Here is a 22,349-nt window from a genome sequence, read left to right as displayed (position 1 = left end):
CACACAACCCCCCTTCTAGTCCTCTGCTCTTGCACCCCACCCAGCACTGGCACTGCTGGCAATATCTCTCTCCTCTTTCAAGTCCTGGTCTCAGAGAGAAGGGGCTCCGTGGGGCAGCACTATTAGAGCCCCCCAATCTCAGCCCCTGCAGGCTGGACGATGGTTAAACCTACTTTCAGGAGTCTGGGAAAGTAGGAAATGTCAGTACCACCACCCCCATTGGTGAGGCTGGAATCCAGCCCTTTCCTGTAGGGCGGCACTCGGCACTCGTGTGCTTTTGCTGGCTGAAGGGGCTCAGGAGGATGCAATGCTGGGCTCCTCGCCAGTGGTAAGCGCTCAGAGCTGTATCTTGTGTGCAGAGCCACAAGATGAACGCGGTGGCCTTCCTTGAAAGTCATCTTTACTCAAATATTTGGGGCCTCTACCACCATTTTTATTGGAAACTAATGCAAACACATTATGGAAAAGATTGCGAAATTTATATGAGCTTTCAAAGATAACAGGAGAGATTTCAAAGGTATTTCATTCTTGAGACAAATGCTTCAAGCTATTCCCCAACTCAGTGCAGGTTCCCTCCCCACGACCGGTGGGAAAGCTTGAGCAATGTAAACCTAATGCATTTTCCTTCTCTGTGTGATTGTTATTTTTATGAAGATTCATTGAGACTCTAAGACCCAAAGGAATACCTTCCTGATGGAGGAGGGATTCAGACTGATGATGGCAGACCAGATCCTCAGAATGTCTGAGCCAGAAGGGATGTTAAAGAACAAGTCAAGTCCCTTACTAACAGAAAAGGTCCAGAAAGGACCTCTGTGACATGTCCAAGGTTACAGAGCCCCATCTCAAGGCTGTCAAGCCTACCTGCTTTGGAAACAGTTCCAGCAACCACCTAACATGCCCCGGCCCCCCACCCCTCCCCCTGCCAAGATCTAGAGCTGCAGCTCCGGGGACTCATGCCCTCCGCAGGGTCAGTGACAGTCTTCTGTCCATCTGTCCATCCTTCCACAGGTGGTTCCAGAGCCAGCCAGACCCCAGAAGAGGTGCAGACAAGTTGTCTACATCCAGCTTTTTGCACCACTGCTTTCTGTTCCCTGCCCTTGGCAATGGCCTGGTCACATTCTCTTTACCCAGATGTTTTTGAAGTTGTTATAACCTTATTATTTTATATTAGTCACTAATTACAGTTTGTATGAGTCAGGGTCCTGGCAGGAAACAGAAGGCACACTCAGAAAGGGCTCAACTGAAGAAAGTTTAACGGAGGGACTGTTTACGGAGGGCTGGTGAAGCACCCATAGACTAAATACTGCAGGAAGCCATTACCACCCACAGGTGCAGAAGGACAAGAAGAGGGCGTGAGGTGACTGGAGCCCAGTGAGAGCCAGAGGCGTGAAAGAGGGGCCACCCAGCAGGAGAAACACAGCCTCTGGCAGAACTGCAGTGAGGAAAGGAGGGAGTGAGGGAGAATGCCCCCACCACCTCTCCTCCTGTCTTCTGCCGGGACCTCCCATTGGCCAAACCATCTGGAAGCCAGATGGCAAGGGAGCCCCGGTGAGGCAGTCCACAGAGGACATCCTCCCAGGTGGAGAAGCAGAGAAGAGAGGAGGGCAGCCGAGGGACATAGAATACCAGCACATGGCTAATTTCTTTCTTCCATTTATCTCCTCTGCTTGTGAAGTGCCACATCAACCATTTCTCAATGGTTCTTGGGTGCTGCTTGCTGAGTTTCGATTGGCTAAATATTACCTGTGGTCTGATTGGACCAAGCATCAGCCAAAAATGGCCAATCACAGGAGAATATGGAGTGAAATTGTCCTTGCAGTGAAGTCATGCGCTATGAGCTTTATTTTTCACAGCTCAACAAATTCTGCACGTGTAGTAACCCCAAACCCGATGTCCTTCCTCTCAAAAATGCTGGAAATAGGCATTGCTTCCATTTACATGAACAATGGGTGAAGCTTAAACTTGTTTTTTTGTGATCTGGAAGGAGGCCCAGGGTCAGTAGGGCCCTGGCCCAGTGAAAGCTATGGGCTGGAGAACGAAATTGGGCCATTTGTAGAGACGTGGATGGATCTAGAGACTGTCATACAGAGTGAAGTAAGTCAGAAAGAGAAAAACAAATATCGTATATTAACGCATATATGTGGAACCTAGAAAAATGGTACAGATGAACCGGTTTGCAGGACAGAAATTGAGACAAAGATGTAGAGAACAAACGTATGGACACCGAGGGGGGAAAGTCGCAGAGGGGGGTGGTGTGATGAATTGGGAGATGGGGATTGACATGTATACACTAATATGTATAAAATGGATAACTAAGAAGAACCTGCTGTATAAAAAATAAATAATATTCAAAAAAAAATAAAAAGAAGCTATGGGCTGGAAGCAGTTACTGGAGTTCATCTCATATGCCAATTATAATCACTGGATCAGTGTGCCAACAAGGATCATGAGGTTGCATCTGGCCTCAGCAGTGCCATGATTGATTAGTGATGTCATGGACAATAAGAGTGGTGGTGCAAGTGCCATCTTGGACCTAAGCAGTTACCTAGCTTGGCTTTTGACAGAGCCTCTGTGATTTCCTCTATCAGCCTGTGACTTCCCTCGCCCTCGTCCTTCTCCCTTTCCCTCACCATGTTGGATCACACTGAGTAAGTGCAGCCTAGGAATACATCCAGCTGGCTCCACCTCAAACCCTCTAGCCAGCTGACCAAGGAACCTGATCATGCTCTTCTCCACAGGCCACCACCCACGTGTACGTGACCATCGTGGACGAGAACGATAACGCGCCCATGTTTCAGCAGCCCCACTACGAGATCTTACTGGATGAGGGCCCGGACACAATCAATGCCAGCCTCGTCACCGTTCAGGCACTAGACCCGGATGAGGGGCCCAACGGCACAGTTACCTATGCCATCGTTGCAGGCAACATCATCGACACCTTTCACATCAACAGGCACACGGTCAGCGGCTGGTGGCGGGGTCCAGGAAGAGGGTCAGCTGGCCAGAGGGATTGGAGGGGATCTCAGTGACACCATGGGGGTAGGAGCAGAGCAAAGATGGAGTCCTGGAGGAAACTGGGGGCCAGCCAGTATGGGAGGATGAGAAGGTTGGGTGGGGCCTGGTTTAGAGGACAACAGGGGCTCCCTGTCATGGCCGGGATGTTAGGGCCTACCTCCCTCCAGGGGTGGTCAGAGGGTGCCCCAGACCCACCACCCACTGATCCACTCTCGTCCCCTCTACTTCTCCTGCAGGGCGTCATCCGTGCTGCCAAGGAGCTGGACTACGAGATCAGCCATGGCCGCTACACGCTGATCGTCACTGCCACGGACCAGTGTCCCATCTTGTCCCATCGCCTCACCTCTACCACCACGGTGGGTGGGTGGGTAGATGGGACGGACAGAGTCCCAACTTGGGGGTGGGGTAGGACAGGTCACAGAAGGGTCCTGTGGGGAAGCGGGGTTTCCAGGAGAAACGCCTAAATCCACGAGCCCCGTCCTGATCTCAGCAACTCACCCAAACTTGCAGTGTGACCTTGAGGAGGTTACTGAACCTCTCTGTGTGGCTGCAGCTATCAGGTGGATGATGACACCTGCCTTCCTCCCCTTCATGGGAAGAGCACAAACTCCAGTCAAACCAACAGGGGTCATGTCCCTGATCTTCCACTTCCTAACTATGTGACTCTGGGCAAGTCACTTAACCTCTCTGAGCTTCACTTTCCTCCTCTGTAAAGGGGGGATAATAAAAAACTGTTTCAGGGTGTGGGAGGAGTAAATGAAACCAGAAGAAAGATGACCATAGTACAGCAATAAATAGAAGTTCATTGCATTATTATTAATAATATTATTATGCCCATAGAGAGACTTTGACAATAACAATAACTTATCCACATGAATAGCTTAAAAAGCCCTCCCACATCCATTAACTAATATGATTCTTCCATCATCCTATGAGGCAGGATTATCAGATCCAGTTTACAGATGAACAGGGCTGGCTGGGGTGCAGTCCTGACTAAGTTCACCCATCATCTCAGGTGCTTGTGAACGTGAATGACATCAACGACAATGTGCCCACCTTCCCCAGAGACTACGAGGGACCATTTGATGTCACCGAGGGCCAACCAGGACCCAGAGTGTGGACCTTCCTGGCCCATGACCGGGACTCGGGCCCCAATGGGCAGGTGGAGTACAGCGTCGTGGATGGAGACCCGCTGGGTGAGTGGGGCCTGAGCTGGGTGATGGGGGTGGCATGACCCAGTGGGCCTCTCCCCAACTCCACTCAGGAGCAGGATGAAAAAGGAGGTCTCAAGGCAATTAGCCCCACCATTGTGTGATGGGGCCTCAGTTTCCCCATCCATCAGATGATGAAAATAATCTTCTCCCAGGAATATGGTGAGAACACTCTGAAATCTGGGAGCAGAGGCTGGTAGCCTTGGAAGGTCACAGACTCCTTTGAGAATCTGATAGAAAACACCCCTGTGTCATACCCAGAGAAAAGGCTCCAGGCAAGAGGAAAGACGAGCATCCTTGCCCCAGACCTTCAGGACCCCCCAAATGCACACATGCAGGAAGCATCCAGATTTCTCTGCACATCTCATCATCCCTTAATAGCCTTCACAGCTACCCTGACCGTTCTCCTCAGTTGAAGAGCAGGGCTAGCCTGGCCAGAGCAATTTCTCAGAATAGTTTTTACTCACTTTTGTAGAGTAGGAATCCCAAACTCAAGGCCTACTGGGGCCATGCAGGGAGCACACATGGGAGAAAAGGTCTGGGCGAGAGAACAGGGAGTAGTGGGGGCTGCAGCAGCCACAGCTCTGCTCTTGCCGATTGTGGTCAGGTTAAAATGCAGGCCCCGGGGTTGGGGCAGGGGAGCCCTTCCCATTTTTAAAAGAAATGCTGGAAATCCAAATCTTTGTGAAACATCCTGATTTTTAATTGAACACTCAATAAGTATGTATTGAGCATATTTGCTGACCACATTCCAGACGCTGAGGATACAGAATGGTAAAAAACAGATACAAATCCCTGCCCTTATAGAACATATGTTCCAGTTGGAAGATACAGGCCGTGAACATAACTGGTTAAGCAGAAAACTTAGTCTATTGGGAGGTGCTAAGTGCTATGGAGAAATATAAAGCCAGGAGATGGGGAATGCCAGGGTGAAGGCTGCAGTTTTAGAAAGAGTGCTCAAGGAAGACCTGTGCAAGGAGGTGACATCTGAGCAAAGACCTGAAGGAGGTGAGGAATGGGTCATGTGGACATCCAGGGAAGAGCATGACAGACAGAGGGGGCAGCAAGTGCAAAGGCCCTGAGGTTGGAGTGTGCCTGGCTCGTTCACAGAGGAGCAAAGCGGCCCAGTGGCTGGCATGAAGCCAGGCAAGAGGAAGAGTAAGACAAGATGAGATCAGAGAGGTAATAGAGACAGAAGTTGGGTCTTGCAGGCCATTATGAGGACTTGGTTTTTTCTCCAAGTAACATGGGAACCGTAGGAGGGCTTTGAGCACAGGAGGGATGTGATCTGACTTAGATTTCAACAGGAGCACTCCATTTCCTGAGCTCAGGCCAGACCATAGAGAATGCCTGGTAGGAGCCTGTTGCAGTCACTGGGGCTAGAGATGGTGTAGCTGGGACCAGGGAAGCGGCACTGGAGATCGTGAGAGTTCTGGTATATTTCGTAGACGGCCAACAGGACGTGCTGACTGATTGAATGTGAGATGTAACCTAAAGTCAAAGATGACACCAAGGTTTTGGCCTGAGCAACCGTGCTGTTAGCAGATGGGAAGACTGCAGCAGGAGCAGGAAAGGTGGGGTGGTGGGGAGGAGGGTGAGGTTAGGTTTGAGATGTCAGATAGGCCTTGGATATACAAGCCAGGAGTTCAGGAGAGAGGTCTGCAGTGGAGAGCGGTATTTGGGAGTAGTCACCCCAGAGATACTTAAAGGCATGAGATGAGAGGAGTGCACTGACACAGCAGGCAGAGGAGAGGTTATAGAACCTGGGATGAATTTTCAATTAAGAGGCTAAAAACACAGACTCACTTCTGTAGGGCCAGGCTTGGAGCCCTTGCTGTCCAGAGCTTGTGGTGGGTCACTCTGTTCTGACATGTCACCTTTTCTTGTCCACAAAGTCCTTTCCCTGGCCAAGCACTGTGCCATGGAGAGCATGGGCCTTTCTCCTGTGCTCTCGTCACACACACACACACACAGCGGTTGTATCATTTCATGGGAGTCCTGCTCCTGTTCGGGAGGATGCCAAAGTCTGCTTGACATGGGGGTGCTGGGTGGGCAGCTGAGCCCCTCCCAGGAAGGGACCGTCTCTGCACCCGCCTCCAGGGCGCAGGGCTCACACTCATGCCCAGCAGACTGCAGACTGCTCCCTGCCACGGGCCTTTGCAGTCCTGAGCAGAACCTGCCAGGTTAAGTGCACACAGGATCGGGGCCAGCCTAGGAACTTGCGGCCTCATAGGGGCAGGCGGAGAGGCAGGCCCCTGGGGGAGTGAGAGGGGCCAGGAGTTTCCCCAGGCTGACCCGGCCTGGGGCTCCCTCCCCTTGGAAAGGAAGAGTAGACATTCACAGCCCAAAGATAACTTGGGGATCGCTGAACACTGCCCCCACTCCAGAGGAGAGAAGCGGAGGCCGGGCGGGGTGAGGAGGATGAGCTAGTGCTGTGCTGGAGCGGCTCGCACAGGCCACGACCTCCACTCCCCACCTCTCTCCTCACCTCCGGGTTCCCTGACACCATGTCGGTAACTTGAAAAACTGACAAACACTATAAATCAGGGCTGTCTTCCTGGAAAGCCAGTTTAGCAACACCACGGGTGAAAGGATGTACTCCAAGCCACCTGGCTTCAAGGTCACCTTCCCACCACTGCAGTCTGAACCTGGAGTGGGCTCCTGCTGGTGGGAAGACATCAGGGCTGCCTGGGCTCTTATAAGCCCCACTAAGCTGCGAGGAGACACGTGGTCAAAGAACAGTTGGGAGGACTTCCCTGGCGGCGCAGTGCTTAGGAATCCGCCGGCCAATGCAGGGGACACGGGTTCGAGCCCTGGTCCGGGAAGATCCCACATGCTGCAGAGCAACTAAGCCCGTGCGCCACAACTACTGAGCCTGTGCGTGCTCTAGAGCTCACGTGCCACAACTACTGACGCCCGCGTGCCTAGAGCCCATGCTCTGCAACAAGAAAAGCCACCGCAATGAGAAGCCCACGCACCACAACGAAGAGTAGCCCCCGCTCAACACAACTAGAGAAAGCCCGCGCACGGCAGTAAAGACCCAACGCGGCCAAAAAAAAAAAAAAAAAAACGGTTGGGAAACAGGCCATGTCACTTGCGCCCTCCCTCTCTATCCAGGCCTTCTCAGAACCTCCAGCGGCCCTTTCTGGTCAGGTCCACTCATTGGACCACTTTCTTACATCCTCATCTTCCGTGTAAGCCCTCAGCTCCTTCACAGGGCTGCCGGGGCTCCCTTTCAGGATGCCCCCAATGATACAAAGAGCTGCCGTGGGTCCAGCATACACAAGGTGAACTGGGCCTTGTCCGGTACCAGCACAACCCTGCTATGGTACCTCTGTATTAGCCCATTTTTCAGATGAGAACATCAAGGCGAGATTTAATCACATGCCCAACGGCACATAGGAGCGAAGTCAGCATTGCAGACCGGGATATGACTGATGGGAAGTCTCTGCTTTTAACCCTCTATCTCCAGAAGGAGTGGAGTGTTGGGGGTTTCAGGCCCCGGGGCAAGCTGCTGAGGAGGGCATTTTGCTGTTTGGGGGCCTTTGACCTGCCTACCTCCCCCACTGAGCTGACCTTGTGGGGGTCTAGCCTGGGCCCAGCCCCCAGCACCTCAGGCCTGCTCCCCTGAGCCTTCGGAACCTCTTCCCTTCCATCAACGGGGTGGTTCGCTTCGGAGAGAAGGCAGCTGGCCATCTGCTTGAACATGGCCAGGGGCTGAGACAGGGCTGGGAAACCCCTAGAAAGGGAATCCCCTGTTCTTTGGAGACCTTGGATTATCAGTCTCAGGAAATCCTGCTTCAAGTGGCTTCCACCCCTCTAAGCAGGGTGTAGCCCATAGGACCACTGGAAGCGGAAGGGCTGGTTGGAAATCCCAGCTGCAGGTGGGCCGCGGAGGGGCTGTTTTGGTAAATCAGAGCCGTAGGAGCTGGGGGCAGGGAGTTGTGAGGTAGGATGTGCAGGCAGAGAAAATTGCTGGGGAGCTTGGGCCTCTGTCCTTGCTGTACCCTTGCGTGCTGTGTGTCTCTGAGCGAGTCATTGCCCCACTCTGAGCCTTTTCCCCCAGATGTCAAAAGGGAAAGTGAAGGAAGTAACTTTCTCACTGTTCCCAGTTCCTGGGGGATTGCAGAGAGATGACCCCCTCTTCCTCACACTCTCCCCTCCTCCCTCGTTCATCTTCCCTCACTTTCCTCAGCCCCCTGAGTGCTCCTGTCCAACTGGGACCCCCCCTCGCTCCCCTGTCATCTGCACCTCTGCTCTTCTCCTCCACCCCCCACCCCGTTCTTACCCCTCCCACCCTGGTCAGCTCTGAGTGGTTAAGTCCCATGGATGTAGTGAGCTGAGATGCAGAGCCCTAGGTTTGAGTCTGGGTTCTGTTGTTTGCTTGCTATGGGGGCTCTAACAAGTCATTACCCTTCTCTCCCGTTTCATTTTCCAAAGGACACGGGATGGTCTCTGAGATCTCTTCCAGTTCAGAGCCTGAGAATCTGAGGTTCTTGCTCTAGACATCCTCGGACATCTGGCCCCTCAGCCAGGCCAAGACAAGGATTGAAGCCAAAGGGCCAGCTGAGGGTCCTCAGCAACCTCAAAGAAAGAAAATCAGGGCCAACTAGGGGCCAAGGGATGGCCATAGGCCTGGGAGAACCATGGCTGCGCTCCATGTGGCTCCATACCAGGGCTGAATGGAAGGCAGTTGGGAGCTTCCCTGTCCTCAATCCGTCCTGCTCTGTCCTGCCGGGTGCCTCACCACTAGCAAGGAGTCCCTTTGGGGTTAGCTTTGCCCTTCCCCAATATCCTGTTTTACAAGATGTGGTATCTGAAAGGATCGCACCTGACAAAGCTTCCGACACCTTCGTTAATTGATTTCAGATCAACAGTGGTGACAGAGAGAGTGCTTGTGTAGAAAGGGAGCCCTCACTTTTTCAACATAACTGTCTTACCCAAGGTCGGTCCCTGGCCTGGCATCTCAGGCCGGTCAGGGCATGAGTGGGCCCCTGCCCGCTTGTACCCCTAGGAGTTATCTGTTCTCCTGCCTCCTGCACCTCCCAGCCCTTGGCAGGTCTCACAAGGGTCTGAAGCGGGGGGTGCTGGAGGACCCATGCCCCAGCTGCCCCTGACCCTGGTGAGTAAAGCTCACTAGAGGAAGCAGGGAAAGGCCTGGGCTCTCCACCACTCTTGGCCATTCTCAGCTAACCCTGGCTTCTCCTGGGTGACACCCAGGGGAGTTTGTGATCTCTCCCGTGGAAGGGGTGCTGCGGGTCCGGAAGGATGTGGAGCTGGACCGGGAGACCATTGCTTTCTACAACCTGACCATCTGTGCTCGAGACAGGGGTGTGCCCCCGCTCAGCTCCACGGTGAGTCTGGGGGTCCCATTCCACTGGCTTCACCTCCCTGCCCCCTGAACTCTCCATAGAGACTCCTATAAACGCTGCCACCTTTGTGCCCATAGCAGCCTTAGGCTGCTCTGGAGCCACTCCAGGCCCTCAGGGCCCCTACCAGACCTGCAAGTGCCTCGTGAGGCTCACCCGTGGAGGCTGGACCTGGGGCCTGGGGCCTGGCAGCCACAGCCACACAGAGCTCCCTGGGGAGGCTGTGCTGTCATCCAGGCCTCTGCACCTGTTACTCTGCCATTTCCATCCCGCCTCTGCCTCTATTTTTCCTTCTTCCCTCTTATCCTCGTTTTCATCCTCTTACCTTTTTTGTTATCACTTCCTTGGGTTTTTCCTCTTTCTTCCCCACGACGAGCTGCACCTTTCCTTCCTCCGTTACCACCGCTTTGCTATCCCGCTCCACCTGCCTCCTCCTTGCCTCTTCCGCGGCCGCCATGTCCACCCTCCTGTTCTCTGCCTCCCCTCTCTCCTCCATCTCCCCCACACCCCCTTTTCTCCTGGTCCTTCTCCTTCACTTACTCCTCTTCCCCTATGTGCCCCAGATGCTGGTGGGGATCCGGGTGCTGGACATCAATGACAACGACCCCGTGCTGCTGAACCTACCCATGAACGTCACCATCAGTGAGAACATCCCCGTCTCCAGCTTCGTCGCCCATATCCTGGCCAGCGACGCTGACAGCGGGTGCAACGCCCTCCTCACCTTCAACATCACTGCAGGCAACCGAGAGCGGGCCTTCTCCATCAACGCCACGGTAGGGCTGGGTCTGACCCCAGGGAAGCCCCCAGGATTTTTCCTAAAAAACAGGACCCTGCCCCAGGGGCTTTTCTACTCTGCTGTCTGGGCTTCTGTTGGTTCCACTTCCTCCTCAAGTCTCTACCCTCCACTGGGATGTGGGGTCCCTGTGGGAAGCATGGAATCTTGGATTCCTAGGTGAGCCACTTCTGGGGTCCCTGTCACCCCAAGGCTTGTCGTGTGCAGGGATGGGACCAGAGCTTCGGTACCACTTGGTTTGTACCAAGATGCACCAAGAAGTCCTCACTTGACCTCTTGGAGTGTTACCGGCTGCTGTCACCACGGGGTCCTCAGAGGGACCATCCCTTTCAGGCAGCCAGACCTGGGCATTGGTGGGTCACTCTTGCTCTGGCAAGGCCCTGCTGATCCATTTTGGTCCTTCTAGACATTAGGGAGATCATTCACGGCCATGCCTACAGGCAGAGCCATTGGGCCTCTGTGGTGTGGGCCAGAGCCCAAAGTAGGGGACAGGTCATTGCTCAGCTCACCAGCCTCTACATCCCAGACAGGGATCGTCACTGTGAACCGGCCCCTGGACCGCGAGCGGATCCCCGAATACAAGCTGACCATTTCCGTGAAGGACAACCCAGAGAATCCACGCATAGCCAGGAGGGTAAGGCTGGAGGGCCTGGTGGGGAGCAGGGCTGGTGCTGGATGTACCCAGGCGGCATGGCCCCAGGGGTTAGATGCACAGGTTTTGGAGTAAGCAAGTGCTGGGTTCAAACCCCACTTCTGCCTGTGTCAGTGGGTGAGTGGCTTTGGCAAGTCATTGTCTCTCAGCCTCTACTTTCTCTTCTGCCAAATGGAGACACACCTACCCCAGAATCGTGGAGAGGACTTGGAGCCAATATCTGTCAAGTCCTCGGCACAGTGCCTGGCACATGGCAAACACTCAGCAAATACCAGCTATCATCTTTCCTCCCCAAACCACCGATACTTGGGCACACACGACAGTGGTGTCAGGGGTGCCAGTGGGGGGACACACGTACACAAGCATTTACTCTGGGGTTCTGAAAGGGTTGCGTTTTCCAGGTGGCTTTTCCATCAAAAGCCAAAAAGTTGGCTCTCTTTACTAAGAGGAAGTGGGTATTGCAAAGCAAACAGTCCATTTGGGGGTAGGAATCAGCCCTCTTCCCAGCCCATGAGATGAGCCTAGGTCTGGCTCATCTCAGCTCTGCTTCTGACTAGTTGTATGGCTCAGCCCTTTCTGGGCCTCAGTTTCTGCATCTGTACAGGCCGAGGAGACTTCAGGCTGGAGGTGCAGGCCACTGGCGTCTCTCATCCTGTGCTCCTCCCCTTCCTTCCTTCTCTCACGTCCTCCCTCCTTGTTTTCTCTCCCTCTATCACTCCCCGTCCTCTGCCTGTCCTTCAGGAGGGCCTGGGTCATCCTGGAAAGCAGCAGCATTGGGTGGTGGGAATCCGGAAGCTTGGAGGCTGGTCGCCACTCTGATGCTAACTTACCACGCGGCTGTGAATAGTCACGCCCCTCTCTGGGCCTTGGGTCCCCCACCTCTGCAATGGAGAAGCATCTGGGGCACTGGGAGGTTCTAAGAGATAGGATAACTGTGGGTTTTGAAAGGTATGAAGTGCAGCACTGGGTGGAAGTTTGGATAAACTCTGACCAGGGCACCAGGCCAGCCAGGAGGGTCTGGAAACTAAGACTCATCTTCCTTGGCTACAGTCCTTCCTTACCATGAGATGGAACGTGATTGAGTACCCTTTACCTCCCTTCTTCTGTGAACTTCACAACATCTCTGCGAGGGACTTAAGATCCCCATTTGTCAGATTGGAAAACGGGGGCCCAGATAGAGGGAAAGATTTGCCCAAGACCACGCTGTGAGCTGCTAGCACAGCAGAGGCTTGAACCACAGGTCTCCAGACCCGTGGCGGGGGCTTTTCTATCATCTACCTCTCTGCCTTGACCCCCGCCCTCCTTCCAAGTCTTCCTCCCACTGGAGCGCTTTGCTAGAACATGGCCCACAACCTGTCCCTCTCCCCCCGCCCGTCGTGCCTCCCACAGGATTTTGACTTTCTGCTGATCTTCCTTGCGGATGAGAATGACAACCACCCCCTCTTTACTGAGAGCACCTACCATGCAGAGGTGATGGAGAATTCTCCTGCTGGTAGGTACTGGGCCCACCTGGGCCCCAGATGCCTGAGGGACCTCCCTTGTGCCTGGTGGGGGCCCAGCTGAGGCCTGGCTGAACACAGACCTGGCAAGTGCAGAAGGGTGTGGAGGGGAGAAAGGGGCACAGCTCCGAAGGGCTGGTGGGCCAGGGCTGCCAGGTCTCTTAGGGGCCACCAAAGAGGCCACAGGTCTGGTTGGATGTGGTCATTGGTCTCCAAGGCTGTCTGAGAACAGCCCCCCTGCCCCTCCTCGAGGGGCGTTAAGATGTAAGGACTACCCATGAGGGGGATAAGCCTACACCTCCCTGCTCCCTCCACTCCAGGAGCATAGGGCACCCTAGAGGCTTCTGAAAGCTCAGGGAGCATCTGTAATCACAGGTGGGGGGCCGGGGCCCCTCATAGGTCAGTGTGGCCCTTTCCCCACATGCATGTGCTGACCAGCCTCACCTCCCTTCAAAGGGACAGAATCTCTTCACTGTCTCCCCAGGGGAGTCCCCTCACTCCTCCTCCAGCCTCCCCCGTAGCTTGGATTCTAAGTCAGAAAGGGATGAGCTGAGATACTCCTTGTCTCTGGCTGGGTGTCTCCCCTGAAGGAATTTGAATCTTAAAACTGCCTGTGTATATGCTCACATGTGTGCCAATGCACGTCCATGTAAGGTATATGTGAGGGCTTACACATGTGCACAGACACACACAGGCACATGGGTGCCTGCGCAGTGCACTCCGTGTGCAAATATGCCCACCTGCAGAGGCAGACAAGGGCACAGCCTGGGGACTCCCAGGCCTGCAAGTGCTGCAGTGTGAGTGCTCGTGGCCATGTGAACACAGAGTCCTGCACACACACATATGGGTTCCTAGCCATGTATAGTCGGACAGCTATTAGAGCATTGTGGATACACATGCTTGGACAGACTGGGATGGGGGTGCATACCTAGACAGGGCCCCCACATAGGGAGGGGACGTCAGGGAGCCCCCAGACCCTCCCTCGGAGCGGCCAGCCTCAAAGGCTGCTGGGAAGGCAGGCATGCTCCGTGCGGGCCGGAGGGGCTTGCTCACCACTGTTGTGTTTTCTCCCCAGCAGGGCTTTGAGGCCGCTCCCCAGGCATCTGCGTCAGTCTGCCAAGGCTGCCGCAGCCCGGCCCAGGGTCTCCCACCCCGTCCACTTCACCTCCCTCCCTCCCTCCCTCTCATCCATCGTCAGCCATGGCTCACCGGGACAGGGTGGGGAGGGGGAGGGGCAGGCGGGGGGCCAGGTCGGCCCTGCAGTGACCCTTCTCCCCCGGCCCAGGGACCCCCCTGACGGTGCTCAATGGGCCCATCCTGGCCCTGGATGCAGACCTGGATGTCTACGCCGTGGTGACCTACCAGCTGCTGGGTGCCCACAGCGGGCTCTTTGATATTGACAACAGCACCGGTGAGGCCTCTGCGCCACCCCAGCTCTCCCACCCTGGCTCCGAGTCCTCCTGCTAGGGTGACCCCACTGCTAGATCTAGGGTCTCCTTTCTCAGTGCTGGATCCAGGCTCTCCATAGAGACCCCATTCCTCACAATCCCCATCTTACAGCTGGGTTAGGCCACCCGGGGGCTGGGTAGGAGGAACCAGGAAGACGCTTGGGGTCAACAGAAGGGACCTGCTGGTGCATAAGCTCTCAGGCTCGGCAGGGAGCCCCCCCAAACCCACTCCCCCATCTCCCCTTCCCCAGCCCAGAGGATGGGGCTCCTAGTCTGCCAGAGGAAGCCAACGGTCTGTCCTCAAACTAGACCCAAAACTCCCCAGAGACTGCGTTACATCAGTCCTGTCCTGGCCGATTTAGTGACAGGTGACAAGGAGAGATATACTAGCACCTCTCTCAACAGAACTGGTCAATCCTCCAGCCTGGGTCATTCATCCCAGGCGGGAGTCGGGAGAATTGCAGAGGGCACCTGGGGAAGGTACAATGACGGAACACTGGCACCTACAGGACCTCCCTAAACAATGGTCGTTGAGCCTTTGGGGAAGAAAGTCATTGGGTTGCCTTCTCTGCTCCTCTTTCACATCTGTCCCCGTCAAGCCTTATCTTTCTCTGTCCCCTCCCTGTTGGTTCTCACGCCATCTCCCACTGCATCTCTTTTCCTTTGTATCTCCCCGGCTGGTGGCGCTGGGTGCCAGGCGTGGTGACGGTGAGGTCAGGTGTCACCATTGACCGGGAGGCCTTCTCACCGGCCATCCTGGAGCTACTGCTGCTGGCTGAGGACATTGGGCTGCTCAACGGCACAGCCGACCTGCTCGTCACCATCCTGGATGACAATGACAACAGGCCCATCTTTAGCCCTGCCTCCCTCACTGTCCACCTGCTGGAGAACTGCCCGCCAGGTACGCAGGGGCAGGCCCCAGGCCCCAGGCCCCAGCCCCCAGGCAGGAGCTGGCTGGTGGCCTGTGGGGATTGGAGGCAGAAGTCATGTCCAGCGGGGAGAAGGATGGGCAGCAGGGTGGGTGGAGAGGGAGTCACGAACCCCAAGTGCCCCTCACCTCCCTTCTTGGACCCACAGCGTCTTGTCTGCAAAATGAGATTATTAAGATATGTTCCGTCCATGTTCCTGGATGGAAAAACTGTTTTAAAATCAAAATAGTATTAACATGATTCCCATCAAAATCAAACATGATTGGGGAGATAAATTTGATTCTAATGGTCATCTGGAAGAAAAGGGACATTTTGAAAAATAAGTATAATAAAGCCACATTTGTCTTACCAGATATTTATAACATATTACCAAACTACAGTATTTAAAACCACGTGATATGAACACAAGACTCTGGGACAAAGTAGCCCAGCAACAGATACCAATAAATTATAAGGGATGTAATATGTGATAAAGGAAACAATGAAACCAATAGTGACAACTATTTCGTGTGCAAAACATCTCTTCTTATTTAGTCTAGATTCTCACCCCATATCAGACACCAAAAAGAAACCCAAAGATATCCTAAAGGAACTGTAAAAGAGTATAAAACATTAAAAAATAAAAGAAGACACTTCGGGTGAATATTTATCTGATTTCAGGATAAGAAGGTTCTAAGCATATAAGAAACAGAAGAACGTCAAAAAGGAAAAATACTAAATTTTGGTGCATATGAATTTTAAACTTCTTTACATCATATAATTATAACCAGTATTGAAAGGCAAACCACAAACTGAAAAAAAAAGGTATTTGTCACAAGTTATCATAATTATATAATTTCTATAAATTGACAAAAATGGGCAAAGGACAAAGGCCAACACTTTGCAGAAGAGAAGATGCAACTGATCATTAAATTATTAAAAACTGTTCAGTCTCACAAGTAATCAAAGAATGCAAAATAAAATAGGATACCATTTTCCTAGAAAATTGCAAACATGCAAAAGGCATAAAAGACAGATGCTTATTTACAAAATCAGAATAGACTCACAGACTTTGAAATCAAATTTATGGTTACCAAAGGGGAAAGGGGGGGTGGGGAGGGATAAATTAGGAGTTTGGGATTAACAGATGCACACCACTATGTAAAATAGACAAACAGCAAGGACCTATATTCAATATCCTGTAATAACCTATAATGTAGAAGAATCTGAAAAAGAATATGTATACGTATGTCGAAATATACATCTGAATCGCTTTGCTGTACACCTGAAACTAACACAACATTGTAAATCAACTATACTTCAATTAAAAATAAATAAATTTTAAAATAAAGTAGGCTTTATACATAGCAATAAAAACAAAGATAGATGCTGGCAAGGCTATGATGGGAAGAAGCCCTTGTGAACCGCCAAGAAAAGTATCTCAGTGTGATGTTTTCAGAAGAAGCCACTGTGCTCAGCTGCTTCCCATTCCCACCCCCACAGGATTCTCAGTCCTTCAGGTCACAGCCACAGATGCGGACAGTGGCCTCAATGCGGAGCTCGTCTACCGAATAGAAGCTGGGGCTCAGGACCGCTTCATCATCCACCCAGTCACTGGTGTCATACGTGTCGGCAATGTCACCATTGACAGGGAGGAGCAGGAATCCTATAGGCTGACAGTGGTGGCCACCGACCGGGGCACCATCCCTCTCTCGGGCACAGCCATCATCACTATCCTTATCGATGACATCAATGACTCCCGCCCTGAGTTCCTCAACCCCATCCAGACGGTGAGCGTGCTGGAGTCAGCTGAGCCAGGCACGGTCATTGCCAACGTCACCGCCATCGACCGTGACCTCAACCCTAAGCTGGAGTACCACATCATCAGCATCGTGGCCAAGGACGACACTGACCGCCTGGTGCCCGACCAGGAGGACGCCTTTGCCGTGAATATAAACACAGGTACAAGGGCCTGCTCCCCTCCAGCCTTCCCCCTGACTCCCTGCCCCAGTCTCCTGGCTCTCTGCTTTCTCCCTTACCTTCCTCCTCTCTGTTCTCTCGCTCTATTCCTCCCTTTCCCTCAGCTGCTCCTTTCTCCTCTCATTTCCCCACTATTGACAGCACATCCTTCCCTCTCTTTGCCATCTCTCCCCTGGCTCTTTCCCTCTCTCCCTTCTCTCTTCCTTCTCCCTTGACCAGCTCCCTCTTTGTCTGATTCTCTTACTCTTCTAGTATACGAGAGTGCCCATGTCACCACACTCTTGACAGCATTAGATATTACACAGTTTTTGTATTTGTAATTTCATAGGTGAATGGCACCTTATTTTAATATGCGTTTCTTTAATAACCGGGTGGTTGAACACTTTCTTTGTATATATCTGGGCCATTTAAGTTGTCTCTAAGTTTCATATATATGTATATAATACAGAAAAATATATTTAATATATATACACACATACATATTTCTATATTACATATGTGTGTATACCCTTAATGATTTTCTTACACTATCACAAAACAAAGGGAACTGTGGCTTATCTTTCATGATTTATGCATCTTATTATAATTTTGATGGTTTTACCATTTTTCCAAAAGTTCAGTGTTTTTGCTCCTTTGGGGAGTTAAGGAGGGGACATGGGACAAACTTACAGGTGTCCATCTTGGAAGGCCCAGAGGAGTGACAGGAAAACTAACATGGCTATGAAAAAATGCTAAAAAAATCATTGTTATTCAGAGAAATGCATAGTAAAACATCAGTGAGATATTGGTTTTCCATATGTGATTAGCAGACATTAGGATGCCGGACAGTATTCAGTATTGGTGACAATGTGGGGACATCCTATGCTGCTGTAGGAATTTTGACTAATTTCACATCTAGACAGCAATCCAACACAAAGTACACTCATACCTCATGACCGAGCAATTCTGTTCCTGGGTATATGTCCCAAGGAAATTCTCAGGTCCATAATGGGACTATCTGAGGATGTTCACTGCAGTGTTATTGGTGACAGGAGCTTGGAGGCAACCAAGGCATCCATCCCTGGGATGTTGGAGAGTAAAATGTGGTGGGTGCACATCATGGGATACCAGGAAGCTGTTAGAAGCAACAGATGAGACGCACACAGAGAAACATGGGTAGACCTTAAAAACAAGTACTTACTGAAAGGAATAAGAAATAGAATGGGTTATATATACCAGAATCCCACTGCATAAATGTAAAATACATACACAAAAACAATACATTATTTTCGGGAACACCTTCAAATAAAAAATACACTTTAATACATTGCCCAAGGGGAGGAGAGAAGGGGAGAGGAGTATGAGAATAAAAGGGAATAGATACATACATAAAACAAGAACAGTGCCCGTGACCACAGTGTGCAGTGAACCAGAGAGTATGATTAACTCAGTATGCCTCTGAGGAAAAAGGAAAAAGGAAGACAGGAAAACCGTGAGCCACTAGGAGGAATTAGGTAGCTTAGTCATGTGTCAGGTTAGCAAAATTCCTGCTGCAGTGGTTTCTCAGGACCATGGAGAGCTGCTCCATGACCCAGCCCAACTTTATGCTGTACTGTTGCCCATTTTTTTCTGTCCTCCCTCCCTCCAACTGACTCTCTTCTCTTCTATTTTCCTTTCCAGTGTCTTCTCTGCCCCTCTTCCTCATGCTCTCCCCTTCCCTTGCTCACCTCTCTCTCCTTTCTTCCTGCCAGAGCCTCAGCCCTCTGAGTGCACCTCTCCAACTGGGTTCCCACTTGCTCCGCTGGCTTCCTGCCCCTCTGCCTCTTCCCGTCCACCCCATCCCTCCCAAACCTCCAGCCCTGGTCAGCTCTGAGCCCTTCCATCCCCCATGCCCTACTCTGCTCCGTCCCCTCTGCAACCTGAACTAACTGATGTTGACCCTCTTCTCTCTTCCTCACGGCTGGCAGGCCCACAGGTTTGAGCTCTGTTTCTCTGTCGCCTCCCACCTCATCTCTTCTCTGCTTCACCCCATCGCCTTCCTCCATACCCACGGCACCCCTACCACCCTTCCCACCCCGTGGGGCCTGGGCCAAGGCCGTGGCCCAGCCTTTGCAGACTGAATGCAGCCACCCTCTCCCCATCCTCGCTCCCCAGCCTCGGGGACAGGGAGCGAGAGTAGGAAGAGGAGGAGGAGGAGGAGGAGGCGGCGGCCCAGGGTAAGTGACTGCCCCCTGGCTGGGGCCCCGAGGAGGACAGGAGCTCAGCAGAGGGATCTGCCAGGGGGGACGGGAATCCCAGACACCCCAACGCCTGAGAGGGCTCTGGGAAAAGAGAGAGAGAGGAGGTTTCACCCTAGGATGAGGCCAATGGGAGGAAGAGCCACCAGGCCCTCAAACTGGCAGGAAGAAGAGAGGTCCCAACAGAGCCAGGCTGAGATGGGCAAAACTCGGTCTGTCCAGTTCAAGCCCAAGCCTCTGGAGGGCAGGCAGGGGCTTGGGGAGGCATTGGGTGGGAGAGAAGGAAACAGCTCCTTGCTAGTACTGCCACAGGGCGGTGCTCCTTTCACGGTGCTCCAGGCAGCCGAGCCGTGTCATGCCCCACAGTAATCAAGACAAAGGGGTGGGCCTTACTGTCTAGGCTGTGCCACCACTGTCCCCTCCAGGGAACCCCCTCAGGGCTTTTTAGCTGCCTTAACCTTCCTTTATGCTTGATCTCCCTAGAATACAAGCATTTTTAAAATCTTGATAAAATACATATAAAATTTACCATCATAACCATTTTTAACCATAAGTTTAATGGTTGTGGAATACAAGCATCTTTTTTTTTTTTTTTGGCCACGCCGCATGGCTTGCGGATAGGACCCAGGACCCAGGCCCTCAGCAGTGAAAGCGCATGAGCGCGTGGAGTCCTAACCACTGGACAGCCAGGGAATTCCAACAAGCGTTTTTTTTTTTGTTTGTTTGTTTGTTTGTTTTTGCGGTATGCGGGCCTCTCACTGTTGTGGCCTCTCCCGTTGCGGAGCACAGGCTCCGGACGCACAGGCTCAGCGGCCATGGCTCACGGGCTTAGTTGCTCCGCGGAATGTGGGATCTTCCCGGACCAGGGCACGAACCCGTGTCTCCTGCATCGGCAGGCGGATTCTCAACCACTGCGCCACCAGGGAAGCCCACAAGCGTTTTTTAAACAAGCAATTACATAGCACTTTCTAAGTGCCAAGCACTGTTCTAAGCCCTTTACAAATGTAAATTCAGTTAATTGTTATAATCCTCCAAATAGCCCTCTGTGGTAGGTACTGTAATTGTCCTCATCTTACAAATGAGGAAACAGAGGTGTAGAGAGGTTAAATAATTGCCTGGCTAGTAAGCGGTAAGTGAGGGGCAGAGTGACGTGCCCCCAGCTTGCAGATGGCTGTGGTGTCATCCCAGCCAAAGGTGACACCGGCAAGTCCTGGGTCCTTTGGGGATCACTGCCCTTGGTGGGGAGTGGGAGGGTTGACCAGGAGCACCCCTGGGAGGCCCAGATTTTAGGGGGTTCCCCTCGGGCTGAACCTGACCTGGTCTGGTCTACAGGGTCTGTAATGGTGAAATCCCCCCTGAACCGGGAACTGGTTGCCACCTATGAGGTCACTCTCTCAGTGACTGACAAAGCCAGCGACATACCAGAGCTCTCCGTCAGTGTGCCAAATGGTAAGGCTCCCCACAGGCATCTCCCACATGATCCCGTAGAGAGGCAGGCCCAGAACCGGCACAGGCCTGGCCCCAGGGAGGGAGCGGCGGGACCCAGCTACGGGGCTGCCAGCCGTCAGGCCGCAGGAGGGGTGGGGGAGGTGGCAGCTGCAGTGAGGCTGAGGGTGGCCCTGGGTCCCAGCTATCAGGCAGAGCTCAGCAGTGGGGGATCCAGAAGCCCAGAATCGTGTGTGATCTTGAACTCCAAGGGCTCAGAGTAGGGAGAAGGCTTGGTAGAGGCTGGAAGGGGACTGAGAAAAGGATGGATTGACAGAGACTTAGGTTGGAATCCCATTGTCAGAACTGGGAAGCGGGGTGTGGTTGGATGTGAGATAGGAACTTCAGGTCTGATAAGAAGCCACTTGGTCAGGCCAGAGGAAGCAAAGAGCAAGGAAAGGTGAATTGAGGCCACAGACACCACACTGGGGGACGCGGGCACCACGGCAGAGACGAGAGGGGCGCACATGCTGCCTTCTGCAGCTGGGCGCAGGCCACCCTGCCTGCAGCCTGAGCCCGGACGGGCTGCTAGAGGCACTGGATTTTGTGGGGGCTAAGCAGGGAGCGGGGAGGAGGGTGTAGGGATGGGGTGGCCTCATGTGGACTCTGCCATGAGGCAAGGACAGCTGCGGGGGTGGGGAGATAGGCCTGGCAGATACTGGCTGCTTATCTTTACAGCCCAGAGCCCCAAGTTTTCAGGAAGGAAGGGCAGACCTGGTCATCTCCTGTGGGTTGGCCAAAAAGTTCATTCAGGCTTTTCCATGGCATCTTACAGAAAAACCCGAACGAACTTTTTGGCCAACCCAATACTTGTCCCAGGCTCAGAGAGGCAAAGGGCCCAGGCTGGTTATATAGAGGGAACATCTCAGAGGGGAAACAAAAGGCTGAATCATGGAAAGGTTCTTAAAGATCATCTTAGTCCCGTCTCATGGGACAGGTTAGGAAACCGAGGCACAGTGAAGGCCAGGGGTTCCACCAGGGTTGCCCAGCCAGTTGGCAGAACCCGAGCCCCTTGCCCAATGGAAGAGTGGGTGACCACACCAGAGGCAAGGGTCACATGCCATGCCACCACCTGAGGCTTGGGGCAAGCTTTAGGGAGCCCCAGGAGGACTGTGAGATGCTGCCATCCTCTCTGGGTTTGGCTGAGACTTAGGAAGTCCTGGCCCAGCTACACTGGGGCCCATCCATGCCACTGTCACCCCCTGCCTCCATCCCAGCCAAGCTGACGGTCAACATCCTGGACGTCAATGATAACACGCCCCAATTCAAGCCCTTCGGGATCACCTACTACACGGAGAGGATCCTGGAGGGGGCCACCCCAGGCACCACGCTCATCGCTGTGGCAGCCGTGGACCCCGACAAGGGCCTCAATGGGCTGATCACCTACAGCCTGCTGGACCTGATACCCCCGGGCTATGTCCAGCTGGAAGACTCCTCAGCAGGTAGGTGGGAAAGAAATCAGCCAGAGGAGGGTTGGGGAACATGTGTCTGTGCCTGCTTAGCCTCCGAGAGGGACCATGGCTCGCTTCTCACCCTCCAGTTGGGGCCCCTCAGTGGGCTAGGCCAGATCCAGGATGGCTAACATTCTAGTCACTCCCGGATGCCCAAACTACAGGCAAGGACAGAGTGCCTAGCTCTAGGTTGGGATGGACGCCCCTTTCGGTGTCTGCTGGATACCTGGAATACTCCATCACCCTCTCTACCATCCAACCTCCACAGTTAATATCACTTAGGGAGCAAGAAGGCCAAGAGAGAATTGTCCCAGAGGAGGTC

General features: G+C 53.1%; 1 protein-coding gene across 1 annotated transcript in view; it reads left to right on the top strand.

The window, feature by feature from the left end:
* Positions 1–22,349, top strand: part of CDH23 (cadherin related 23) — a 466,374-nt gene that overhangs the window by 430,129 nt on the left and 13,896 nt on the right. The window contains exons 40-51 of the mRNA XM_059054180.2: positions 2,739–2,960; positions 3,252–3,371; positions 4,031–4,211; positions 9,447–9,580; positions 10,159–10,368; positions 10,915–11,022; positions 12,430–12,532; positions 13,825–13,950; positions 14,685–14,888; positions 16,399–16,857; positions 20,424–20,540; positions 21,794–22,018. Coding sequence (XP_058910163.1) covers positions 2,739–2,960; positions 3,252–3,371; positions 4,031–4,211; positions 9,447–9,580; positions 10,159–10,368; positions 10,915–11,022; positions 12,430–12,532; positions 13,825–13,950; positions 14,685–14,888; positions 16,399–16,857; positions 20,424–20,540; positions 21,794–22,018 — 2,209 coding nt within the window. The remainder of the gene's footprint in view (positions 1–2,738; positions 2,961–3,251; positions 3,372–4,030; positions 4,212–9,446; positions 9,581–10,158; positions 10,369–10,914; positions 11,023–12,429; positions 12,533–13,824; positions 13,951–14,684; positions 14,889–16,398; positions 16,858–20,423; positions 20,541–21,793; positions 22,019–22,349) is intronic.

Source organism: Kogia breviceps, chromosome 2 (assembly GCF_026419965.1).
Source record: "Kogia breviceps isolate mKogBre1 chromosome 2, mKogBre1 haplotype 1, whole genome shotgun sequence".
Taxonomy (NCBI): Eukaryota; Metazoa; Chordata; class Mammalia; order Artiodactyla; family Physeteridae; genus Kogia; species Kogia breviceps.
The sequence above is the reverse complement of the archived record's forward strand: the minus strand, read 5'-3'. Positions and strand labels throughout refer to the sequence as shown.